Raw genomic sequence first — 21,962 nt, forward strand, 5'->3', positions numbered from 1 at the left:
CAAACCAACCACTAAACAATGAGTCCAGGTCACATAGCAAGTAAGTGGTACCAGTTCATAAACCTGAGTCCAGTGAGCAGTTTCTTATCTTCTTTTACCCAGTATTTTCTTTTTCCTCTCTGAAATTTTCTAGCTTTCTCTTTCTCATTAGGCCCATTTCTTTTCTTTTCTTTTCTTTCTTTCTTTCTTTTTCGAGACAGAGTCTTAATATGTTGCCCTCGGTAGAGTGCTGTGGCATCACAGCTCAGAGCAACCTCAAACTTGGGCTTAAGCCATTCTCTTGCCTCAGCCTCCCAAGTAGCTGGGACTACAGGCGCCCACCACAATGCCTGGTTATATTTTTTATTGCAGTTGTCATTGTTTTTTAGCTGGCCTGGGCTGGGTTTGAACCCACCGGCCTTGGTGCATGTGGCCGGCACCATAACCACTGTGCTATGGGTGCCAAGGCATCTTTTTTTTTTAGACAAAGTCTCACTGTTGCCCCAGGCTGGAGTGCTGTGGTGTCATAGCTCACAGCAACTCAAACTCAGGCTCAAGAGATCCTCTTGCTTCAGTCTCCCCAGTAGCTGCAACTACAGGAACCTGCCATAATGTCCAGCTAGTTTTCCTATTTTTAGTAGAGATGGAGTCTTGCTCTTGCTCAGGCTGGTCTTGAACTCCTGAGCTCAGGCGATCCACTTGCCTGAGGCTCCCAGAGTGCTAGGACTGTAGGTGTGAGCCACTAGGCCCAGCCACATTAGGCTCTTTTCTATCTCTCACAAGCCAGATCTTGAATCTTCTTATAAGTTGTGCTTTTTTTTTATCCTACACCCCATTTTCCCAAGCAGTCTCCATGCTCTCCAGAAAACATCCTGCCATAGCCCTGATTGCAAGTACATCCTCCCTTGGCTCTGCCCAGTACCCTTGTTGTGGGCTGCCTGTCTCCACAGCAGCTGGGCAATGGAACTTGTCCACTTGAGTTTGATCTCTGGTGAGGTAGCCTGCAGAGTGTATGCCTCTCGTGCACGCCGCCGCCGAAACCATAGCTCAAAGCAGAGTCCACTGTCCCCAATGTTTTCTGTCAGCCCCATGTCAGCAGTCTGAAGAAGAATAGGGGAAGTGGGAGTGAGCCCTAGGTGGTCTCACATGGGCAAGCTCTGTGCTTAGCCCGGCATCTGGAAGATGTTCAGTAAATGTTTGGTCAACATCTCCCATGAGCAAAGTGCTCTACATTTAGTCTTCATAACAACCATAATTTACAGAAGGGGAAATGAAGCCCAGAGATATAAAGCAACTTGCCCAGGGGCTTATCATAGCTTATTACAGCCAGAACTTGAACCAATGTCTATGTTACTCCAAACCTAAGCTTTTTTGTCTATGCTATACTCCCCCATGAAGAGCTGGAACTAGTGTAAGGGGCAAAGTCTAGAAACCCTTAGAATCCATGTCACACTGCCTGATCCAGGACCAGAGGTTGCTATAAACATTTATTTAAACACCAAGCTTATTTCCCTAAAAGGCCTTCTTCTTGGCTCTTTAGTTCAGTCAAGGTAAGCTACATACTACATACAGTGTCCTTTCTCATCCACCAGTAACCACTCTGACTCAAAAGGCATTTGTGTCCTTAATGGGTATGGTCCCCTTCCAGACTGGCTTGGAATGCCTTATAAGTGTTTTGCATGAGCAATAAGGAAAACCCCCTGAGGTAGATCAGTGACAGGGACTTGTAACATTTTCTAAGACCCTAACTTGACAACTGCTTACAGGCCAAAGCCTGTTCTATTTATTTATTTTTCTTGAGGCAGAATTTTACTTTGCCACCCTTGGTAGAGTGCCGTGGCATCATAGCATACAGCAACCTCAAACTCTCGGTCTCAAGTGGTTCTCTTGCTTCAGCCTCCCAAGTAGCTGGGACTACAGGCGCCCACCATGATGCCTGGCTATTTTTAAAGATGGGGTGTTGCTGTTGCTCAGGCTGGTCTTGAACCCAGGAGCTCAGGTAATCCACCCGCCTTGGCCTCCCAGAGTGCTAGGATTATAGGAGTGAGTCACCAAGCCCAGGCTCCAAAGCCTATTCTAGATGATGCAGATTCTGAACCTGGGTTGGGACAGAATTTCTAGAACATCCTGAGTTCTCAAAAATAGCATGACTGCCTGCCCTGTACCCCACTCCAGGCATTGTACCTTAAAGGCCTGCTTGAAAACAAAAGTCTCTGATCCCCCTTCAGGGCCCTTGAGCTTGCTGAACAGGAGGAGATGCTCAAAGAGAAAGACATGGCGAAGGCACTTCTTTCGGCCACAGATGACAGTGAAGGGATCTCGATGCAACAGCTGTCCTTGCTCCTTCAGATCTATCTGGGAAAAGGAAAAGGAAAGATGGTTGGCCCAAGGGCCCTTTCTGCCTATTTTATGGGGCATAAAAATAGATGTATAGGGCAAGAGGCCTAATGCACTGGTTCTTAGGCAGTCAGAAAATTGGGGAAGCCTCAGCCTAGAATTCAACCACTGATCACTATGCACAGCACATCTGGTCTAGCTGCACAGCCTTGCCTGTGAAGAAGGAAAGGTGTATCGCACAGTAGGGTTTATAGCCTCCTACAGGGAAGCCTTCGTGTGCTGGGGACCCAGGAAGAGAGTCAGCAAAGAACCGAAGGGGAAGTAGGTCTATTCCATATAGGATTCCAACCTATTCTAGATCATCAGGCTGGAAAAAGAGTAGGTAGAAGAGACTAGGGACTATTTTGGATGTTAAGGAGAAAGTGTAGGGTAGATAGGGAAAAATAAGAATTAGGAAAGGAGGCAGCGCTCGTAGCTCAGTGGGTAGGGCACCGGCCACATACACTGAGGCTGGCTGGTTCGAACCCAGCCTGGGCCAGCTAAAACAACAATGACAACTGCAACAAATAAAATAGCCAGGCATTGTGGCAAGTGCCGGTAGTCCCAGGTAGTTGGGAGGCTGAGGCAATAGAATCGCTTAAGCCCAAGAGTTTGAGATTGCTGTGAGCTGTGATACCATGGCATTCTACCCAGGGCAACAGCTGAAACTCTGTCTCAAAACAACAACAACAACAAAAAGACAAACAAACAAAAGAAACCCAAAACGAATTAGGAAAGGAATAGGAGAGACCACAAGGTAGGTGTCAGAACATGGGATATTGGCAAGACATAGCTTTTTTATTTGTAGATGAGGAAACTGAGGCTCAGTGAAGCTTGGTGACTCAACCAAGGCCACCCAGATGGTCAGAAATCAGAGCCTGGGGCCCTCTGACCTGGAGTCTGGTTCTTTTATCACCAGCTTACACTGCTTCCAAGGGCACAGGGCTAAGAGGTTTGATCAGGAGTGATTGGAGCCACGGCCTCACCTCACAGCCACGCACCGCCTCCACTGCCAGCAGGTCTCTGCCATGGGCCTCTTGTTCCTGGAGCAGCTGCACAGCAGCCCCAAGGGCCTGGCGCTCAGAACTCGGCTCAGGCCCAGCTTCCCTTAGGAGCTCCTCCAGGAGCCGCCCATACCGAGCCAGCTGCTCCAGGGGCTGCTGTAAGGCTCGGGGCAGGTAAGGGCCGGCTTCCAGGGAGCCCTGGGTTGGGGAGGAGAAGGACAGAGATGAAGGGCAGGACCGGGGCATCTGAGGATCAATCTCTTGTATGGGCAAGGAAGGTGGGTGGTACACTAGGCTTTTGAGTATGGGAGAAGCCCAGATACTCCCAACGTAAAGCAGAAAAACTCTCCCTGGAAAGAAAGCAGGGAGGGAAACTGTAGGAGATACAATTGTTCTCTTTATCTTGAAGGTAAATGGAAGAGAAGTCCAAATAATAATCCCTTATACTCTCTGGCTTTTAACTTTTGAAGTCACTTGCACATCTTTTGATGTGAGTGAGCTCTTTTGATCCTCAGAGCTTCCCTGTGAGTTAGAGGTAGCAAACATTGCCCCTATTTACCAGATGTAGAAAGAGAGGCTCAGAGGAATCAAGTCTTGCCCGAGGTCCCTCAGGTGGACTGGATAAAACCCAGCCTCACCTGGTTCCCAGTCCGGGGCACATCCCACCCTCAGCAATTCTGGGAGGTTATTATTGGGGGATGTTCCTGGGAACATCCAGGAAAGCTTTTTTCCCCTGTGGGATTTTGAAGTTCGGTGGGTTTTTGGTCTTTCTGGCCCCTCTTCTTTCCTCATGGGGGTTGGAGAAAAGTTTACCTTGGTTGGGGGGCTGAGCGCAGCCAGAGCATTCTCTAGTTTGTGTCTGTGCTTCACATACTGGGCGTAAAGGCTGAACTGGTCCCCCTGTGCCAGTAGGGAGAGATAAGGCATCCCCAGTGAGGTCTCTGTAGACAGACCTCTCTCATTCCCCCTTCCCAACCTCCCTGCAGCCCAAAGGAGGGGCAGGTTATCAGGGAGCACTCAGCCTGCTGGGGAAGGAACTCTCCCTGTGGAGAGAGTAAAGTCCAGGCAGCTTGTGTGCAGGAACACAGAGGCTGAGGAGGGGCAGAGGGACCCACAGAACAGGGCTGGGGCCCAGAGTCACACATAGGGTAAAGGGCAGTGGATACTGAGAGGAGGGATGGATGGATAGGGCTGGGAAGGGCGAGGACTTGGAAGAAGTCTTAGAGCAGGGGTCCTCAAACTGCGGCCCGCGGGCCATATGAGGTGGTGTGATTGTATCTGTTCCCATTTTGTTTTTTTACTTCAAAATAAGATACGTGCAGTGTGCATAGGAATTTGTTCATAGTTTTTTTTTTTTAAACTATAGTCCGGCCCTCCAACGGTCTGAGGGACAGTGAATTGGCCCCCTGTTTAAAAAGTTTGAGGACGCCTGTCTTAGAGGATCACTCACATGGCGAAGGAAGCAAGCCCCAATGCGCAGGGGGTGGGTGGCACAGCCCTGAAGCTCCCGCAGAAATTGTGTTCGGTGGAAACTACGAAGCCTCTCCCGGGCACTCAGGGCAGCAGCCCAGGTGCCACGAAGTTCAGGAGTCAGCTCAGGCCCAGGGGGTGGCACTGGCTCACTCAAAGTAGCCACATACTCCTGTTCGCAGGCAATCAGCTCAGACACCAGACGCTGCTGGGTGCTGTAGGTACAACAGGAGTGGCAGAGGGGGTGTCACCTGGAGCACAGGAGGGAGCCATCACCCCCAACAGTTGTCTTAGTCTTGTCCTGCTGAGCAGTGTATCTGCTTCTTGGACACCAACTGGGCTGGGCTCTCACCTAATGCTTCGCTTGCGCTCCATCCGGGGGGTGCCTACTCCCCAGGGTCCATCTGGCCCCCCGGCCCGGCCCAGCAGCACGTGTTCCCGTGGTGAGCACGTCCTGTCTACCACCTCAGTGCTGGTGACCTCCAGGCCTCGGATCAGCACTGCTCTTGGGGGCCGGCCATCTGCTTCCGGGGCCAGCTCGGGGCCCTCCTCCTCATAGTCCTCTCCACATGGGGCCAAGGAGCAATGGGATGGGGCTGCCCGTGGTCCAGGGCTGCCAGGGAGCAGCAGGGAGCTGAGGCTGGGTGAGGGGCTGTGGGGGCCTCGATGGGCCCCTCCACTGCTGGCACTGTCTGCCCGTCGTCGCCTGTGGCCCCGGGGACTTGCCTCCTCTCCCAGCTGTTGCTGAATCCTTCTCTCCAGCTCTTGGCAACGGGCCCGGCAGCGGCCCCATTCTCGCAGGGCTGCAGGGCTGCCCAGATCCAGGGCTAGTGCCCTCATCTCCTGGAAGGTGCCAGTGCTGGGCTCTGGGGCCCGCCGCAGGGCAAGTGCTGCCAGGACAGCCTCCCGACCCAGCCCAGCTCCTGCCAGCTGAGCAAAGCCCTCATCCACCCACTCGTGTACCTACAAAGCCAACAGGGTGGGATGGGAGAGAAAGGGTGAGGACCCGGGCTACTCCCAAATGCCATCCAACCACAGCTGTTGTCCTCTTGCCCTTGGCTTTCCAATGCTCATCACCCTGCCCATACTCTATATTCCAGCATCACTGCCTAACCATGTCATTTGGAGTTGGTATGGAGACAGAGTAGCCTAGATAAAAACAGCTAATACTTATATCAAGTTTATACTTGGCAGGCCCTGTACTAAGTACTTCTACATAATGCCTCATATAATCCCTTAGGCAGTCTTGTGAAGAAGGTCTAGGAAGCACATTCAAGTTTAGTACACCTTGTCCCAGGTCATTCAGCAAGGAGGCAGAAGAATTAGACTGAAAATCAAGGGGATGGCGTCCTGCGTCCCTGAAACTGATTAACATCTCCAGACAGAAAGGGAGGAAAGAAATAGAAATGGTGGGTACAGAAGGAAGAGGCTTTGCATGCACCTGCTGGAAGAAGCGCTGTAGACGCAGGGCCCGATGGAGGCCACTCTCGACCTGTTCCAGCCGGTGTTCAAAGATATCCAGAACCTTCTGGGAGGCAGCATCCTCTTTCAGAGCCAGGGCCTCTTGTGCTTGGGCCAGGCGCTCCTGGAGCAGGAAGCTAGACTCAGACCTGTTCCTCACTCCCAGGTAGTTTCCCCCATCTGTCTTCCGGTGCCTGCCCTCCTTCCCCTTCTCACCTGGACCTCAGTGCTGAAAGCCCGGAATCGCAGCTCTGTCTCTTGCAGGGCAGAGAGGGTATCCCCGGGCACAGCAAAGCTCGCTAGCTGTTCCTCCCCTGGGCCTGAGAGCCATTGCAACACCTGAGGAAGATGGAGTGTGAGAGGAGGGGCCCATGAAGAGAAAAGGCACCACCCCAATACTTGGGTGAACTACTGCATCTCATTTGCTATGTGGGGAATGACAACAGTGCGTGATGGTAGTTTCCACAAGGGTCAAATGAGAAACTGGATAAGAGGTTTTTAGTCAAGTGTCAGACAAGGGAGAAGCTAGGCTAGCAGTGAGGGGTGTGGGTTAGAGTTCCAGGGCTATTCCTGAGTATGAAATAGATGAAACTGGTGTGAACCAAAGGCAAGATGAAGGTCATTTATATAACCTGAGGGCCTGCACTGAGCCCTGGTGAGTGGTAAGCAGGGGACAGAGGAACCAGTCCTGGAGAGACAGTCCAGAAAGTGGACATGTGAATGTGGAAGTGTGCCCAGCTCTAGCTTCCTATTATGAGGCTATAGTGACTCTCAGGCTGGTTCTGAGAAGTTTGACCAAAAAGGGACAGTCATTTTGTCCTCTGAAGAAAGGCTAGAAACTGGGGTATAATAGCCCAAGAAAGAGAAGTCTGAGCCAGTGTCATTGAGGTGAGGATTGATGAATACATCTTCCTAACTGCCTTGTGAGTTAACTCTCATCACCCCCATTCTACAGATGAGGACTTGTGCCTTAGAAGTTTCCTGACTTGTACAGCGTTTTACAAACAGCAGAGTTAGAAGAACTCAAGCTAAGCACTTTAGATTCTAAATCCTGTTTTTACATAGGGAGGGAAACAGTTAATAAGCAGTCAAGCCAATGAAAAGTAGGAGTTGCAACCCCCTGGACATTGGGGTGGAGGAATCAGAAAGTCCTGGCTCCCCTCTAGCAGTGACCCTGCTATGACTCTTCCCTGATACACAAACTCAGGTACAGAGGTGTTCACTCACCCTGTTTCGGGATAAGGAGGAACAATCAGATTTCAAAGCCCTCTACTCTACACAGAAGGTAGATAACAAATCCTTAGGGGCTCTCTTAACTCCAGGAGAGAAGAATCAAGGTTGAGAGAAGCCAGCCTTATTTCTGAATCTTCCTCTTAAAGAGGCCTGTGGTTCCTCTCAGGGGCTTCCAGTGCCCTCTTCCAAGGTGGGGGAAAAGTGAGACTTTCACAGCCAAAGGTTTGAGGGATGACATTGCCTAAGGAGGTCAGGGAGCATGTGTGACAATGTAGTTAACAGATATCATGAGACGTTTAGTATTTTCTTTTTTTTGAGACAGAGTCTCAAGCTGACACCCTGAGTAAAGTGCCATGGTGTCATAGCTCACAGCAACCTCCAGCTCGGGCTCAAGTGACCCTCTTGCTACAGTTTTTCTATTTTTGTTAGTAGAGATGGGGTCTTACTTTTGCTTAGGCTGGTCTCGAACTAGTGAGCTCCACAGCCTCCAAGAGTGCTAGGATTACACATTTAGTACTTTTTTTTTAGTCATTATTATTTAGCAGGCCCAGGGTGAGTTTGAACCCACCAGCTCCAGTGCATGTGGCTGGTGCCCTAACCACTGAGCTACAGGCACCAAGCCCACATTTAGTATTTTTAAACTAAGCAAGTAGTCACTCTAGAGTCAATCAGCTCTGTCGAGAATCCCCTAGGGCACCCAAGCATCTCTCAACATCTCTAGGGATCCTTGATCAAAGATAAACAGTGGGGAGGTGGAGATCTGGCTTATTTTCTTTGCTGGTGCTGAGAGGTTCCCATTACGTTGTTGATCCTCACACTGACCATGACTGACGTCCAAGGGAGGTGAGGAGAGAAGGAGCACCATCAACTCTAATATCAGCAGAAAACTGGTGTTGAAGTCTGGCTCTCAGGCTAAAGAGGGTCCAGGGGTCCTGGCTTACCTGCTGGAGTCGGCGCAGGCGCAGGCGCTGCTCCTGCTGCTGTACGTGCAGGTTGGAGAGGCGCACGAGCTGGTGAATGGCCTCATCCACCTCCTGATATAGTGTAGCTGGACCTGGGCCCTCCAGCCTGGGGAAGGGGGGGCAGAATGAAGCACTGCCCTTACTGAACCTCTTAGTTCTGTCCTTGCATCCCTCCAAGTGATCCTTCCAAGGGAGGCAAACATGAGAGGTGGCATAGCATCATCGATTAGACCATGGGATTGCTCTGACTGCTTTGATTTGGATCCTAACTCTTTACTGAATGACCTTAGCCAAGATGTTTAACATTTCTGACCCTCCACATACTCATTGTTTTTTTGAGACAGAGTTTGACTTTGTCACTCTCAGTAGAGTGCCATGGTGTCAAACTCACAGCAACCGCAAACTATTGGGCTCAACTGATTCTCTTGCCTCAGCCTCCTGAGTAGCTGGGACAACAGGTGCCTGCCACAATGCCTGGCTATTTTTTTTTTTTAGAGACTGGGTCTCACTCTTGCTAAGGCTGATCTCAAACTCCTGAGCTCAAGCAATCCATCGCCTTGGCCTCCCAGAGTGCTAGGATTACAGGCATGAGCCACCGCACCCAGCTCACATCCTTATTTGTAATGGTAACTAGCACATAGGGATGCTGTGAAGGTTGTGAGACAACAAGTGTAAAGCATAATTTGCTCAAAGACATGCACAGTTAAGAATAATCTGGCAGTGAAAATTTGTTGGCAGCCACAGGCTATGACTCCACTTCCCACTTCCACCTGCCTCCGCACACCCATCCTTCATACTTGCTGCTGTGGGTAGAGCGCAGCTTCATCAGGATGGCTCCCCCATCCCTCTGCAGTGCTGTCAGCCGGGGATCTGCCAACACCTTCTGCAGAGGTTCCAGCATTCCCTCCACCTCCTGGGGATAGGGAACAGTAGAGGTTCCACCTGGGAGTCCCCACCCTGGCTCATCCCCCATCCCCTGTTATTCCTCCTTACTTCATACCTCTCCCTCTGGCTCCACTGCTCCCTCCAGCTCCTTGATGGCCTGCTGAACAGAGCCTAGCACACCGCGGCACAGATGGCATAGCCTTACCACTTCCTGAAACCCACAGGCAAGGTTAGAGTTAAAGGTCAGAATTTAGGATAGGCTGTGGGTAAGGCAACCTGGGAGACTTTTATGGAAGCAATGTTGAATTCAGTTCCTTACTTTGTTGCTTATTATGACATAGGGCAGGTTCAGAAACCTTCCTGAACCTGTTTCCTCAACTGTAAAGTCAGGATAAGAATAGGATTTTGTGAGTCTTAAAGACAGAGTGCCAGCTCAGCCTCTAGCCTGGGCCTGGCACATTGTACAGCTTGGTAACTGTAAGCCTTCTTTCCCTCTGTCTGCACTGGACTTTACCCTGTCAACCCCACTCCACTCTCCACAACCCTGTCTATTTAGATCTATTTCCCCTTTGATAGTAAAGGGAAAGCTCTATGACCCTGCTACAGACCCCCTTCATACTCAGATCATATTTATTCCTTTCTTCTTGAACATGCACAGTACTCTAGGTTCAGAGAATCATGGAAGATAAGTGCTGAAAGCACTTTTAGAGATCGTATCATAATTAGCTACACTTTGCTGATGAGGACTTGGAGGCCTGCCTGGATGTTGGTGTAAGGAGAAGGTACAGAAAGGGCCCTTCTCTGGAAGGGAATAAAGTAACTTGTCCAGGGTTACATGGAACAAGAACCAGTCTTTTGTTCTCAGTGCTTTAGAAACCCAATGATACCATCTTGCACTGTTCTCTAGTTGTTCCATGACTTATCTGCCACCAAAAAGCATACGCTACTTACTGTCATATTAAGAATTTGCTTAACATATTCCTCTCATCTCCACAATAGCCTGTGGCACCTAGTACAACAGTTTGCTCATGATTTGTCAGCCATAAATACTGTTGAATTTGAATGGAATGGAAACCACTTTTTTGCAACCCCATGGTGTGTCTTAGATCTGCCCTCACTCCTAGAAAATCCTCAGCTGGGTCATTCCTGGCTCCTAGTGTTCTTGGTAGCATAGAGGAACCTTACCTGGTGTATCTCTACCCAGTAGCTGGGAGATAAGTCCCTGTGACCTCCTAGGTCCCACTGCAGCTCCTCTGGCTTGGCCACTCTTTTCAGATCATTTTCTGACAGTAACTCAGCGCCCTGTAGATATAAGAAGGCAGGTTTTCTGCTTGGGCACCATGGATTCAGAGACCAGCCTAGAGCTTTGGCCAGCCTCTTCTCCTCTCTCCACTACTGATGGGGGACTAAGTGGGAGTGAAGATCTCAAACCTGAAATCCACAGAGTTCAGTTGGAAGGTCATGATGAGTGAGAATCAGCAGTCGCTGAATGAGGGGAGGGTCTTCCGAGTCCTGAGGGCAGAGAACAACCCTAAATTGTGGGCCTGGCATGACCACTAGAGAAGAGTTAGGATCTGGGAAAACTGCCTATCTCAAGGACTGGTTACCTGAAGTTGGCTCAGGACAGGAATGAGTGCTGGAGGCAGTGGGGGTGACTTACGAAGGTCCAGCAGGACAGACAGCCCCAATATCCGTAGATCAGACCTGTGGGGGCAAGAAGAGCAAGGGGACTGCCGTGTGTGTATGTGTGTTGAGTGGATATCAGATAGGAGAGGGCAGCGATACAAGGTCTGGTTTTAGTGTTAAGTCTTCAGAAGTTAGTTCTTGGTAGATTAGAGGAGCAATGAGCAAAAGGCCAAAGTGTGGGATATGTGTCCAAGAGGCAGTGACCTGGCCATCAGTAGTCTATATTTATATGGCCCTACATTCCTCAAGTCAAGGGATTGAAATTAGGAAACTTAAGAATTCTATGTTCTTTGGCTTTTCTGCACGTAAAACAAAAAAAGAATTCTATGTTCTGGATGGGATAAATTCACACTTAAGCTGTAGTATGGTGTTTAACAGGTATTTGGTGATCAATAAATATTTGTTGAGGGCTGGGTGTAGTGGCTTATGCCGATAATCCTAACAGGGAGGCTGAGGTGGGTGGATTGCTTGAGTTCACAGATTGGAGACCAGCCTGAGCCAGAGCGAGACCCGGTCTCTAAAAATAGCCGGGTGTTGTGGTGGGAGCCTGTAGTCCCAGCTACCAGGGAGGTGAGGCAACAGAATCACTTGAGCCCAAGAGTTTGAGGTTGCTGTGAGCTATGATGCCATGGTACTGTACTCTACTGAGGGTGACAAAGTGAGACTCTGTCTCCAAATAAATAAATAAATAAATATTTGTTGAATGAGTGAACCAATGTCTTGATAATCTAAGTAGTGTTATAGGGTATTGAAAGTCAACAGTGTTGATCTTGAGGATCATTATCCTGGATCAGTAAGGTCAGAGGTCAATGACTTAAAAATCTGAAGGCTGAAGAAGTAGGTGTCTTAGAGGTCAGTAGGCCAGTATCTTGAGAAGTAGGAGATCAGGGTCCTTATGATTCAGGAGGTTAGTGTCCAGGGTGCCAGCGCTGGATCTCAGTTACCTGAGCAGTGAGTGGAGGTAATGAAGAGCAGTGCTCAGCATGTCTTGGGAGGGTAGAGGCTCCTCAGGAGCACACGGTGGGGTAATGGTCAGCAGAGCTCGCCCACTCTGGTCCACCCCACCTGAAGACACAAAATGGCCAGGCTGTCCTGGCTGGGAGCAGTCCTTGGCTACCTCCCTTCCCCCCGCCTCCCTCCCCAATCCCAATCCCTTCCCCTTCACCCACTGATGCCCACTGACCAGTCAGGATGAGGAATCCAGATGCCATCAAGTCCCACGCTACATCAGGGTCATCAGAGATGGAGGCTAAAGGGGCCTCTTCTGGGATGCTGTCCCCTCTTTCTTCCTGCACAGTCTCCAGGGGTGTTGTTGGGGGGTCAGACAGGAGCCCCTCTGGACCTGTGTGTCCTGCACAGACACAGGCAGAGCATTAGACCCAAAGTGAGGATGCTACTGGCTATTCTGCTCCTAGCCTAACCCCAGCTCATTCTCTAGCCCCCTCCCTCTGGTCAGCCTGCCCTGGCCCTTGCCTCCCTGGCCTGTGTCATCTCACCTGCTATGCATTCCAGGCTCAGCCCCTCCTGCTCTCTCTCTCTGGTTGTCTCTTCTGTAGACCTATAGGCTTCTGGGCGCTGAGACTCTTTTTCATCTGCTGGTTCAAGTTCCTCTTTTGGTTCAGATTCTGGCTTCTCAGAGCCTTCATGCTCCTCTTTAAACAGGCTACATTCTGGAAGCTCATGCTCATGTGATGAGGGCAGATTGACAAGGGCTTCCTGGTGGCTTGTCTCTTCCTTGTCTCCAGGGCTCAGTGGGGCACTGTCCCCTCCTCGGCTAAGAGCGCCTCTGCCTGCAGCTCTCTTCTTTCTCCTGTTTCCCTTGCCTGTTCTCCGAGGGGTACCAAGTGGACCTTCAGCCCCCTGTCCTGCTTCTCCTCCAACCTCTCCTGTTCTCAGGGGGCAAGAGTCAGAGGCTTCCCTGAGGGCCTCTGTTGGGGGCTCGGACATCTTCAGGACTACTGCCTCAGGGAGAGCCTCAGCTCCCAAGGGAGACCCAGGGGACGCTCCAGTGCTGCTCCCCTCCCCGGGTGGACGTGCTCCATCCTGATCCCGAGGCCCCAGGCCCTTGTGGTGCATCCATGCCCGGTGTCTCCGATGCCGGCCCTTCCCTCCAGCACCCTTTCGAGTGGGTACTGTCCGGGTTCTAGAGAGGCCTGAGGAGCCCTCAGCATCTGTTGGGCTCCCCCTCATGGGCAGAGTCACCTCCAGCAGCTCCACGTACTCACCCTCAGGTCCTTCAGCAGGCGCATTGTGCCCATCCCCAGGACTTCGGGTGCCCAGGGCCTCCTCAGGGAGTGGAGGGCTGGGAAGCCCTGGGGGTCCAGAGGGCAGTTCTGGGGGCAGTGTGCTTGGCCCATGTCCAACCATGAGGCCCTCTTTGTGCACAAATCGTGGGCAGATGAGCTCAGCCCAGGGCAGTCGCTGAATCCCAGAGGGTGCAGACAATAGGCAGGTACTGAGGCGGCCTGTTGGCCGGTCCTTGTTGATGCCTTGTAACCACTCAGGTGTGAATAGGTAGGCACAGGCCTCATTGGGCACTGGAAGCTCCTGTACTCGCCCACCCCCTGGAGCCAGACACTTGAGGGCCAGACGGGGTGCTTGGGCTGCTGAAGGCACCACTTGCAGGTAGAAGTCTCCCGGCCGCAGCAGCTGCCAGGGTAGAGCTGCTAGCTGCACCACCACCTGCTCGTGCAGGCAGAGGGGCCAGCCCTCATGGAAGAAGAGAAATCCACTATATTGGGCCTGCGGAGAGATGTGGAAGGCTGCACTCAGGTCTTTGCCTGAGAAACCAGCAGGAGGAGGCAGTTAGAATGGGCCCAACCTAGGCAGGACTGGCTTTATGCCTGGGGGTTATAATCTCAAGGAAGCAGTGGGGTAGATCTTGGAGTATTCATGGGCACAAAGGAAGGAATTGGGATGAATCAGTCTTCTGGTGGTAGGAAGCTTCTCTAGGAAGCTAGTTCCATGTGTAGGAGAGTAAGAATGGAATCATTACAAAGATGTGGTCAGAAGATGGTATTGTCTTGCGGGAATCAAAGACTCTTAGGTCTTTATGTCTGCAGAAGTGAAGGATCTCTGTTGAATCCTATCTGGGGGAGTTAGTATCTTGAGAAATTCATATTAGGAGGGAAAATGTTTGGAATTGGGTCTGGGGGGTCATGATCCATGTTTCTAGGGGTTAATATTTGGGGAAGATGAATGTGTGTGTATATGTGTTAGTATCTGAATGGTCAGTGCCTGTGAGGGTTAAAGTTTGAGGAAGGACAGTGAATAAAGCTTAAGTGCTTCAGGTTGGGGGTGGGGGAGGAGGCTGTGTCTCTGTCTAGTTTTTAGAATGAGGCAATAGATCTTAGGGGAGGTGGGAAAGGGATGCACAGCCACTTACACAGGCTTCCTGTTGGACCTTGGCAAGCAGATGCTTGGCGGGTACCAGGAAGTCCAGTGTGTATCTCAGTGCATCCTCCCGGTAAGTCCTCTCCACCACCTGGAACACCTGGCCCAACAGGGTGGGGGCTGTGGCCTCAAAGGGAGGGTACAGGGCGGCGAGCGTGCTCTGTACACAGTCTTCCACTGGCTCAGGCTCCTGGGAAAGAAGAACAAGGATATAGACCCCTAGAGATCACACAAGCATGGCTCATTGGGGTCTGCACTGGTCTGGGGGTGGCTGTGTCTCCAGGGCTCCAATTGTACAATGTGTGCAGAAAGTGGATACTTATTCAACCAGTGAAATGCTGGTTGAATAAGTCCAGATAAGAGTGGAACTGGGCCAGTTAGAATGCACAAGCCTAGCAGTACACTTCACACTCCAAGCTCTGAGACCGGCTTTAGACATCTAGGGAGAATTAGTTGTGGATGCCTCTGACCAGAACTGTTCCTGGTGTTTGCAAATCGGGGTGATTGCACTGGTCCTCTTCAAGAGAAAGGAGGCAGACTCCTCAGAGGACTGAGCTGATGGTGAGGTTTCTGGAGGGAATGGGAGGGACTTCCACACAGCCATCCTGCAGATCCTTTCTCACAGGACCTTTGATCCGGAGACCCCCATCTTTTTTTTTAGACAGAGCCTCAAGCTATTGCCCTGGGTAGAGTGCTTTGGCGTCACAGCTCACAGCAACCTCAAACTCCTGGGCTTAAGCGATTCTCCTGCCTCAGCCTCCTGAGTAGCTGGGACACAGGCCCACCACAAGGCCCGCCACAATGCCCAGCTATTTTTTGATTGTAGTTGTCATTGTTTGGCAGGCCCGGGCTGGATTCCAACCCACCAACTCTGGTATATGTGGCTGGTGCCTTATCTGCTTGAGGTACAGGCGCCACCCAGAGACCCCCATCTTAAGTGGAGGTGACACGGCGTAGAAGTATATCTTAAAGATGGTCATTTAATGGGAAGAAGGATGGAAAGACTGACTGTTTTTGGACTCTCTAGCACCTCTTTTCCCTCTCCCAGAGTGGCTCTACAGCAATCACCCATTCTAGAACATATGGGATTGGGTTACAAAGAACTGGTGGGGGCAGTTGAAAGATGAAAGAGTCACAAAAGGAACATGTGGGGGAAGTGAGGAGGAGGCATTGATGGTATGCATTTGGGCTGAAATCTTTTCCGATTCCAGTGGGACCTTTCGCTGCCAACCTCGAGCTGGAGCTGCCCTCTCAAAAGACACAGCCATGCTACATCCAGACCCGCCTCCCTAAGTGAATCAATGAGGCATCTTTCTCCGTCCCACACCCCAAACAACCACTCCTTGGGCTATCCGTTTGCAATTTTTTCTCTTTCAAGATAGCCTTTGAAGTGCCTTTTACCAGATTACTTTGCTGTAAATGAGGAGGGGGATGCTCAGTGCAGCCTTTATCTAGTTCTCTACCAGCCCCTCCCCCTCATGGACTGCCTTTGCCCCAGACAAAAGTGCATATTTTTTCTGAGTGCCTCCAGCCAGAGTTGTTGCCCGTTTGAGAAGCTAGGGCTGCCACTCCAGAGATGGACATTCAGTGCGTCAGCACACAGACCCGGCCCCAAGGTGTGTGGGCGAACAGACAGACCCCCAGTGTTCCCGGGACCCCGGGAGACCCGGCTGGCTCTGCGCGTGTGTGGGGGGGAAGGTGGAGAGGGCAGGGGTGAGGCAGAGTGGGCCGTCGGCTCCAAGGCCGGGAGGAGGGGAGCTAGAGCTCGAGCAGCGAGGCAGCTGCAACCCATTAGGGGCGGTGAGCTCATGGCTGAGCGAGAGTCTCAGCCACAGGAAACAGCAGCGGTAGGAGGGGAGGAGAGGTCTGCGGCGGGAGGCGGCGGGTGGGAGCACAGAGACGGGGCCTCCTGCCGACCAGGACCAAAGAGGAGACCAGAGAGACTGAGTCAGCTCTCCCTGGCCCAGTTCCTCTTTCTTCTTGCTCCAGCCTCCTGCCAGGGGGTGCCCTTCCCTTCATAGAGGAACGGCCCGGGTAAAGCTCCGGCCCCTCCTCCACTCCCTGCAGTAAGCGCCCCCTGGCTAGGCCTCTCCCCCTCCTCCTCCGCAGCAAGCGCCCCCTTGGCCGTGACCCCCCTTGTCGTGGGCGCTCTCGTCAGTGCCCGCTCTTGTAATGATATTTTAGAGAATACTTCTAGAGCGCAAGTTCCCAGGACAGTGTTCACTCCTGTTGGTGTGGGCTTGCTCTTACAGTACCCTCCTGCTTCCTGTGCCCTGAGTTGCTGCAGCCAGGGCCCCCAACCCTCTGTAGGGAGCTCCTGCCCATGCTCATTCCCTTCTGCAGAAAGAGAGTTGGGAAGGAGAGCTTCTGTTCCCTGCAGCGAGATCTCTGGCGCACATTTCTCCCACCCCCAAATCTCTGGCAGCGTCACGCCCCCTGGTACAGTTAACACTTTACCCCGCTGTCCACTACTCTCAGGCATCCCCTTTTTCTGCGGGAGTTTCCCTCTTTGGCCATGCCCCTGGCCTCGGCCCAGCCACAGCTGTGGTCGGTCCCCCAGGGCCGGATGGGTGGGCCTGCCTCACGGGGTTGGGACTGGGATGAAAAATGGTGGTTCCAGTCGGGTCAATTCTCATGACCCGAGGCCGAGCCCCTTCTAGGGGGCTACTACTGGACCAACCTGCACTGGTCTTTCACAGGATAGAAACTAGGACCTGGAGGCCGAGGGAACATTCAGCAAAGGAAAGCACAGGTCAGGACAGAGGAGGACGGAGGGCGAAGGGGAGGTGTGTGGGCTAGGGAGAGACCGAAGGGAGAATGGGGGAGGAGGCGAAGGAGAGAAGGAAGAAAGAAAGGGTGAGGGCAATACCCGGTGCAGACAGAGCCAGACGGTGGGACAGACGGATGGACAGATCGAAGAAGGGGGGATGGGAGGGAGGAGAGTCCCAGGAGTGCTGAACACTCTAAGGCATTCGCTGGAGGCACGGGACTTGGGGACCCGGAGCGGGCTTCGCGGAGGCCGAGGGGCCTTAGGGGCTGCGACGTTGGACTCACCATGGCTCTGCGCCGGGCCGCGTCCGACGCTCCTGTCGGCGGGCGTGGCCGGGCGCGCCACCTCCTCCCTCCCGCCGCTCGCGTCTCGCCGGGTCTGGCTAGGGGACAGCTCCGGCCGCGGTGGCGGCTCGGCGCGCTCCGGCTCCCAGGCCGCGGGGCCCCACCAGGGAGGGCCGAGACGGCCGCCCCTCCCCGCCCCGCCCCTCAGCGCCTGCCCCCGCCTCCGCGCGGGACCCCACGCCGGGACTCCAGCTCCAGTGCAGAGCCTCCGCGCTGCTCCCTCGACGTCCTCAGCGAAACCGTCTGGTTCACTCTTTTCCTTCTCCGCTCCACCCTCCAGTGACCCTCGGAGGCCCACCCCACCGAGAATACCCCCTTTTTCCCGCCGTCGCCTCGCTTCTGGTGGCATCAGTTCAGCCTCTGCAAGGGACACTATAAAGGCTGGGGCTGGCGTGAATTCCCTTGGGGTCCCCTGCCTAGGACTAGGGTCTTCCGGGTGCAGAAGCCTCCTGTCTCTAACTTTCCTGGGATCCTCTTCTCCCCTCAGTTTCCAGACTTTGGCAGGACCTGGGGTTCAGAAGAGACCCTCAGGCCCTTCTGCCCGCCTAGGGTAGAGCAGAGGGCCTGGAAATCAGGGGATTCCCCCAACCTCCCAGGGGCTTGCCTGTCCTCTTTTCCCTCCCATTTCCTCGGGCCTCGAGCCTCTGGACTTGGACAATGGGCTCCTCTGTGCTGCCTGGGAAGGCGGGAGCGTGGGGGAATTAGGGAGTGAGCCGCGAAGGCTTGGGATTCGGGTGGACATCGTGGCTGAGGGGGCAGGGTCTCCGGATCAAGATCCTCCTGTGGGGCGTGCACTTTGGCGGATGTGTTGGGAGTCCCCTCCTGGGTGGCCCTTCTTCCCCTCTGCATCCCCTCGTTCTCCTTTCGCTGGAGGAGAGAAGGCACCAGCTCCACCCGCACCCTCTCCCCACTCAGAGGATTCAATACTGGATACTAGAGACCCTTCTTTCTTGTGGGGTGGTGGTAGAGAATCTCCAGGGCCGCTACGGCTCAAGGAGGTGGGGATGGGTATCTGACACAGTGGACAAAAGCGGGCAGGCTAGTTAAGAAAGGTCTAGCCTCCCTCTGTCTCACCGAACTCCCAGCATCCTCTATTGCGTCTGTATGGGGAATGAAGGCCTAGTGGGGTCTCCCAGGAGCGCCAAGGAAGGCAGTGGCACCGAAGGGAAACGCCTTGCCCACCTTTGAGCAGGAGCCGGAAGGCCTGCAGCACGGCGGGCCCGTCCAAAGGGGGGGCATTTCAAAGGTTATGGGAAAGCCAAATAGTCTGCAGAGAGGGGCATGAAGGCCTGTACCTGTGCAGTTGGGGGGCGACGTTTAGAAAACGTCCTGCCTTGGATGCAGTTCCTTTGCAGCTGGGAGGCTGGCACCTCTGGGCAGTTGGGGGGAGGGGCGTGTTGCCAAAGTTACATGCTCTTCTCTTACCTATTCAGGACGCTAAATTTCATCCTTTTTTTCAGTCGCTTGGGTCTGGAAAAGACGAGGAAAAATGTTCATTCTTCTTAGAGACGATAACAGCCCTCTTCGCCATAGCGCCCCCCAAAGAATCTAGGACAGCAAACCCCAGTGACCATCTTCCTGGTAAAGTTAGAGCCGTGGAGTTGGAGCTCTTTCCAATAACGGGTTAAGGGACCCTCAGTCACCTAGGTTCTCTAGCTTTGTTATAATTACTGTCTCAGAGCTAGGAGAATGAGATTTTGCTACCCCCTGGTGTCCACTCGGTAAATACTGCCCGTATCTGGTTACAGCTGCCAGCACTTAGAAAACTTTCTTTCTTTTTTTTTTTTTTTTATTGTTGGGGATTCATTGAGGGTTAGAAAACTTTCTTAGAGATGTTTTATGAACGTGCTCGCTTGTCTTAAACCCAGCTCATCCATTCTCAGTGTTGAGAGTCTGAACTTTCCCTTACCAAGATCTTACGTTCCTTATACTCAACCAAATTGTTTGGATAACACTTGGTAGAGTGCAAGGTTCTCCACTGGACTCCAAGATTCACTACCATTAGGAAGTGGAATATAAATTAAGCTGGCTATGGGGGCCCATGAACTCCTGGGGAAAAGGAGTGGATTATTTTTTCCCCATGGAAAAAGGAACCACTGAAGATCTTTGAGCTGATGGAGGGAGGGAGTTTGGATATGGGGTCTGGGATGCAGTTACCGCTTGTTGCCTGGAGTTTAAAAATCTGTGCTAAGTTACAAAGGTTTATTTCAAGTAAGTGACATATATGGTTGCAGTGGTTAAATACCACTTTCTCCAAAGAATGCAGGTTCTTACCTAAAAGTGTGAGGGTATGTATTTGCACAAAGTAGGGAGTGTACGTTGATATGTGTGTTTTGGTGGGGAATAGGAAGGGTAAGGTTATAATGGAGAAAATTAGAGGCTGGGAATGGACCAGGCTTAGAAGCCCTTTATTCCATTCACAGTTCTCACTAGATTTCACCAATTTAAGGTACTTCGGGGCTATCAAAATCCTGGTGTGGAGTTGAAATTTTGGCTTACTGAAGTTAAGAAACTTGTTGAATGGTAGACAGTAAGTGGAGAAGCCAGGACTTGAAACCAGGCTATCTGACTCCAGAGCCTTCCCTGTCAACCAGTAAATTACTAAAGGCTTCACCTAAGCTATCAAAGTTTATAAAAGAAGAGCTTTGAACACTACATTCACCTTTTCTACCACCACTTAACCATCATGTTGAAAAATATGAACTTTGTTTTTGTTGTAGCCAGTGCTGAAAGAGTTTCTAAAAGTGATAGATATGTCCCTATGGGTCAGAGCATAAAGACTACTTTTTTCTAGACTTGTTCTAGAGTAAACAACAGTTAAATAATTCCTAAGAAATTTCCAGTATAATTCTTTTTGTGTGTGTGTGTTTTTTGACTGGGGGCTGGGTTTGAACCCACTACCTTTGGCATATGGGACCAGCACCCCACCCCTTTGAGCCACAGGCACCACCCATATAATTCTTAATGTGAAAGTAGTGTTATCTGAATATGGAGGAATGTTCGTTGCCTGGTTTACATACATTAGGAGCTATAGTTGCCATCCTAAGTAGGGTTGGGGCTTGAAGCTGCTCACTATTTACCCACTTGGAGAGTAGCAGTGACTAGGGCTCTGTCTCAGTCCCAGGCCTCAAGATAAGGGGGAATTAATTAAGGGCTACAAAGGGGAATTTTAGGGATAGACTTGAGAGAACATGTTCTTGTTAGCTGTGCTTTCCAAAGAAATGGGGTGTGATAAACCTTTGTTATTTTAGGATAAGAAATCTGCATAATATATAAATATATCTCAATTCTATTTGTGGTTTAATTTCCCATTAGTTTTGGTTTTATTTGATTGGTAATATTTCAACTTGACTTCTCTGAACTAAGTATCATCAAAGTCAATAACACCAACAACTTTCCTGTGCTAATGCATTAGTTTCCATACTGGTTTACCTGATTTACTCTTACCTACTGATAAGCCATTCTTTGCACAACAGCCAGAATGATCTTTGAAAAATCCAAGTCAGATCTGTCACCCCTTCTAGGGGCTATCCATTTACATCATGACTCCTTTCCTGCCTGTCTCTTCTGTCTCATCTCTTATCACAGCCTTATATACTAAGCTACTAATGACCCTCCAGCCATAGTGGGCTGCTTTCAGTTCTGTAAATGTGCCTCTGCTTATTCTTCATTTGGTACCTTTTAGCTTTCTTTTTCTTCTGCCTGAAGCTTTCTTTTCAGAATTCCATGGCTGGCTCTTATCCTTCAGGGCTTAACTAAAATATTACAGTCTCAAAGGTCTTTCTTGACAGCTCCGTCTAAAGTGATCTTTTACTCATCATCTCTCCTAATGTCTTATTTTTTCTTCCCAGGATTTAAATCTATTTCATTATGTATATATTTAATTTCTATCTTTCAAAATAGACTCTCCCCTACCACCACATACAATTTAAACATAAACTTTATAAAGAGGGATCTTGTTTATCTTGTCACTGCTATTTCTTAGCTGGTATCTGACCAGGTCCCCAAAGATATTGTCAATTTAGGGGAGGACTGCAAGGAGAGAGGAGGGGGAGGCTTGTGGTCAGTTGATTAGCTTTCTTGTCTTCCTGGCCCCAGTCCTCAAAAATTATTTATTTATTTTTGTCCATTAGAGATGTGGTCCCCAACCCCTGGCCTGCAGCCTTTTAAGATCATGACTTTTAAGAACCAAGCCACACTGCATCACTATCTGAGCTCTGCCTCCTGTCCATCCCCCACCACCATTTTGTCCATGAAAAAATTGTCATCCATGAAACAGGACCCTGGTGCCAAAAAGGTTCTGGTCATGGCCTGTTAGAAACTGGCTGCACAGGGCGGCGCCTGTGGCTCAGTCAGTAGGGCGCCGGCCCCATATGCCGAGGGTCGCAGGTTCAAACCC

General features: G+C 51.3%; 1 protein-coding gene across 3 annotated transcripts in view; it reads right to left on the minus strand.

Moving 5' to 3' along the window:
- ARHGEF40 (Rho guanine nucleotide exchange factor 40) overlaps window positions 1–18,985 on the minus strand; it is a 22,247-nt gene extending 3,262 nt beyond the window's left edge. Inside the window, exons 1-19 of one of the 3 annotated variants that reach the window (XM_053593963.1) lie at window positions 18,859–18,985; window positions 14,442–14,639; window positions 12,553–13,798; window positions 12,240–12,407; window positions 12,001–12,121; window positions 10,978–11,074; window positions 10,802–10,882; window positions 10,556–10,672; window positions 9,486–9,581; window positions 9,283–9,398; window positions 8,465–8,591; window positions 6,507–6,629; window positions 6,271–6,414; window positions 5,182–5,792; window positions 4,810–5,044; window positions 4,173–4,259; window positions 3,342–3,557; window positions 2,164–2,334; window positions 902–1,079 (exon numbers count right to left, since the gene is read on the minus strand). In XM_053593963.1, coding sequence (XP_053449938.1) covers window positions 902–1,079; window positions 2,164–2,334; window positions 3,342–3,557; window positions 4,173–4,259; window positions 4,810–5,044; window positions 5,182–5,792; window positions 6,271–6,414; window positions 6,507–6,629; window positions 8,465–8,591; window positions 9,283–9,398; window positions 9,486–9,581; window positions 10,556–10,672; window positions 10,802–10,882; window positions 10,978–11,074; window positions 12,001–12,121; window positions 12,240–12,407; window positions 12,553–13,423 — 3,559 coding nt within the window. In that variant the 5' untranslated portion in view covers window positions 13,424–13,798; window positions 14,442–14,639; window positions 18,859–18,985. Of the gene's footprint in view, window positions 1–901; window positions 1,080–2,163; window positions 2,335–3,341; window positions 3,558–4,172; window positions 4,260–4,809; window positions 5,045–5,181; window positions 5,793–6,270; window positions 6,415–6,506; window positions 6,630–8,464; window positions 8,592–9,282; window positions 9,399–9,485; window positions 9,582–10,555; window positions 10,673–10,801; window positions 10,883–10,977; window positions 11,075–12,000; window positions 12,122–12,239; window positions 12,408–12,552; window positions 13,799–14,441; window positions 14,640–17,503; window positions 17,653–18,858 lie in introns of those variants that run through there. The other 2 variants (XM_053593962.1, XM_053593961.1) reach the window with 2 other exon arrangements.
- Between the last annotated feature and the right edge of the window lie 2,977 nt (window positions 18,986–21,962).

This window comes from Nycticebus coucang, chromosome 6, assembly GCF_027406575.1.
Source record: "Nycticebus coucang isolate mNycCou1 chromosome 6, mNycCou1.pri, whole genome shotgun sequence".
Lineage (NCBI taxonomy): Eukaryota > Metazoa > Chordata > Mammalia > Primates > Lorisidae > Nycticebus > Nycticebus coucang.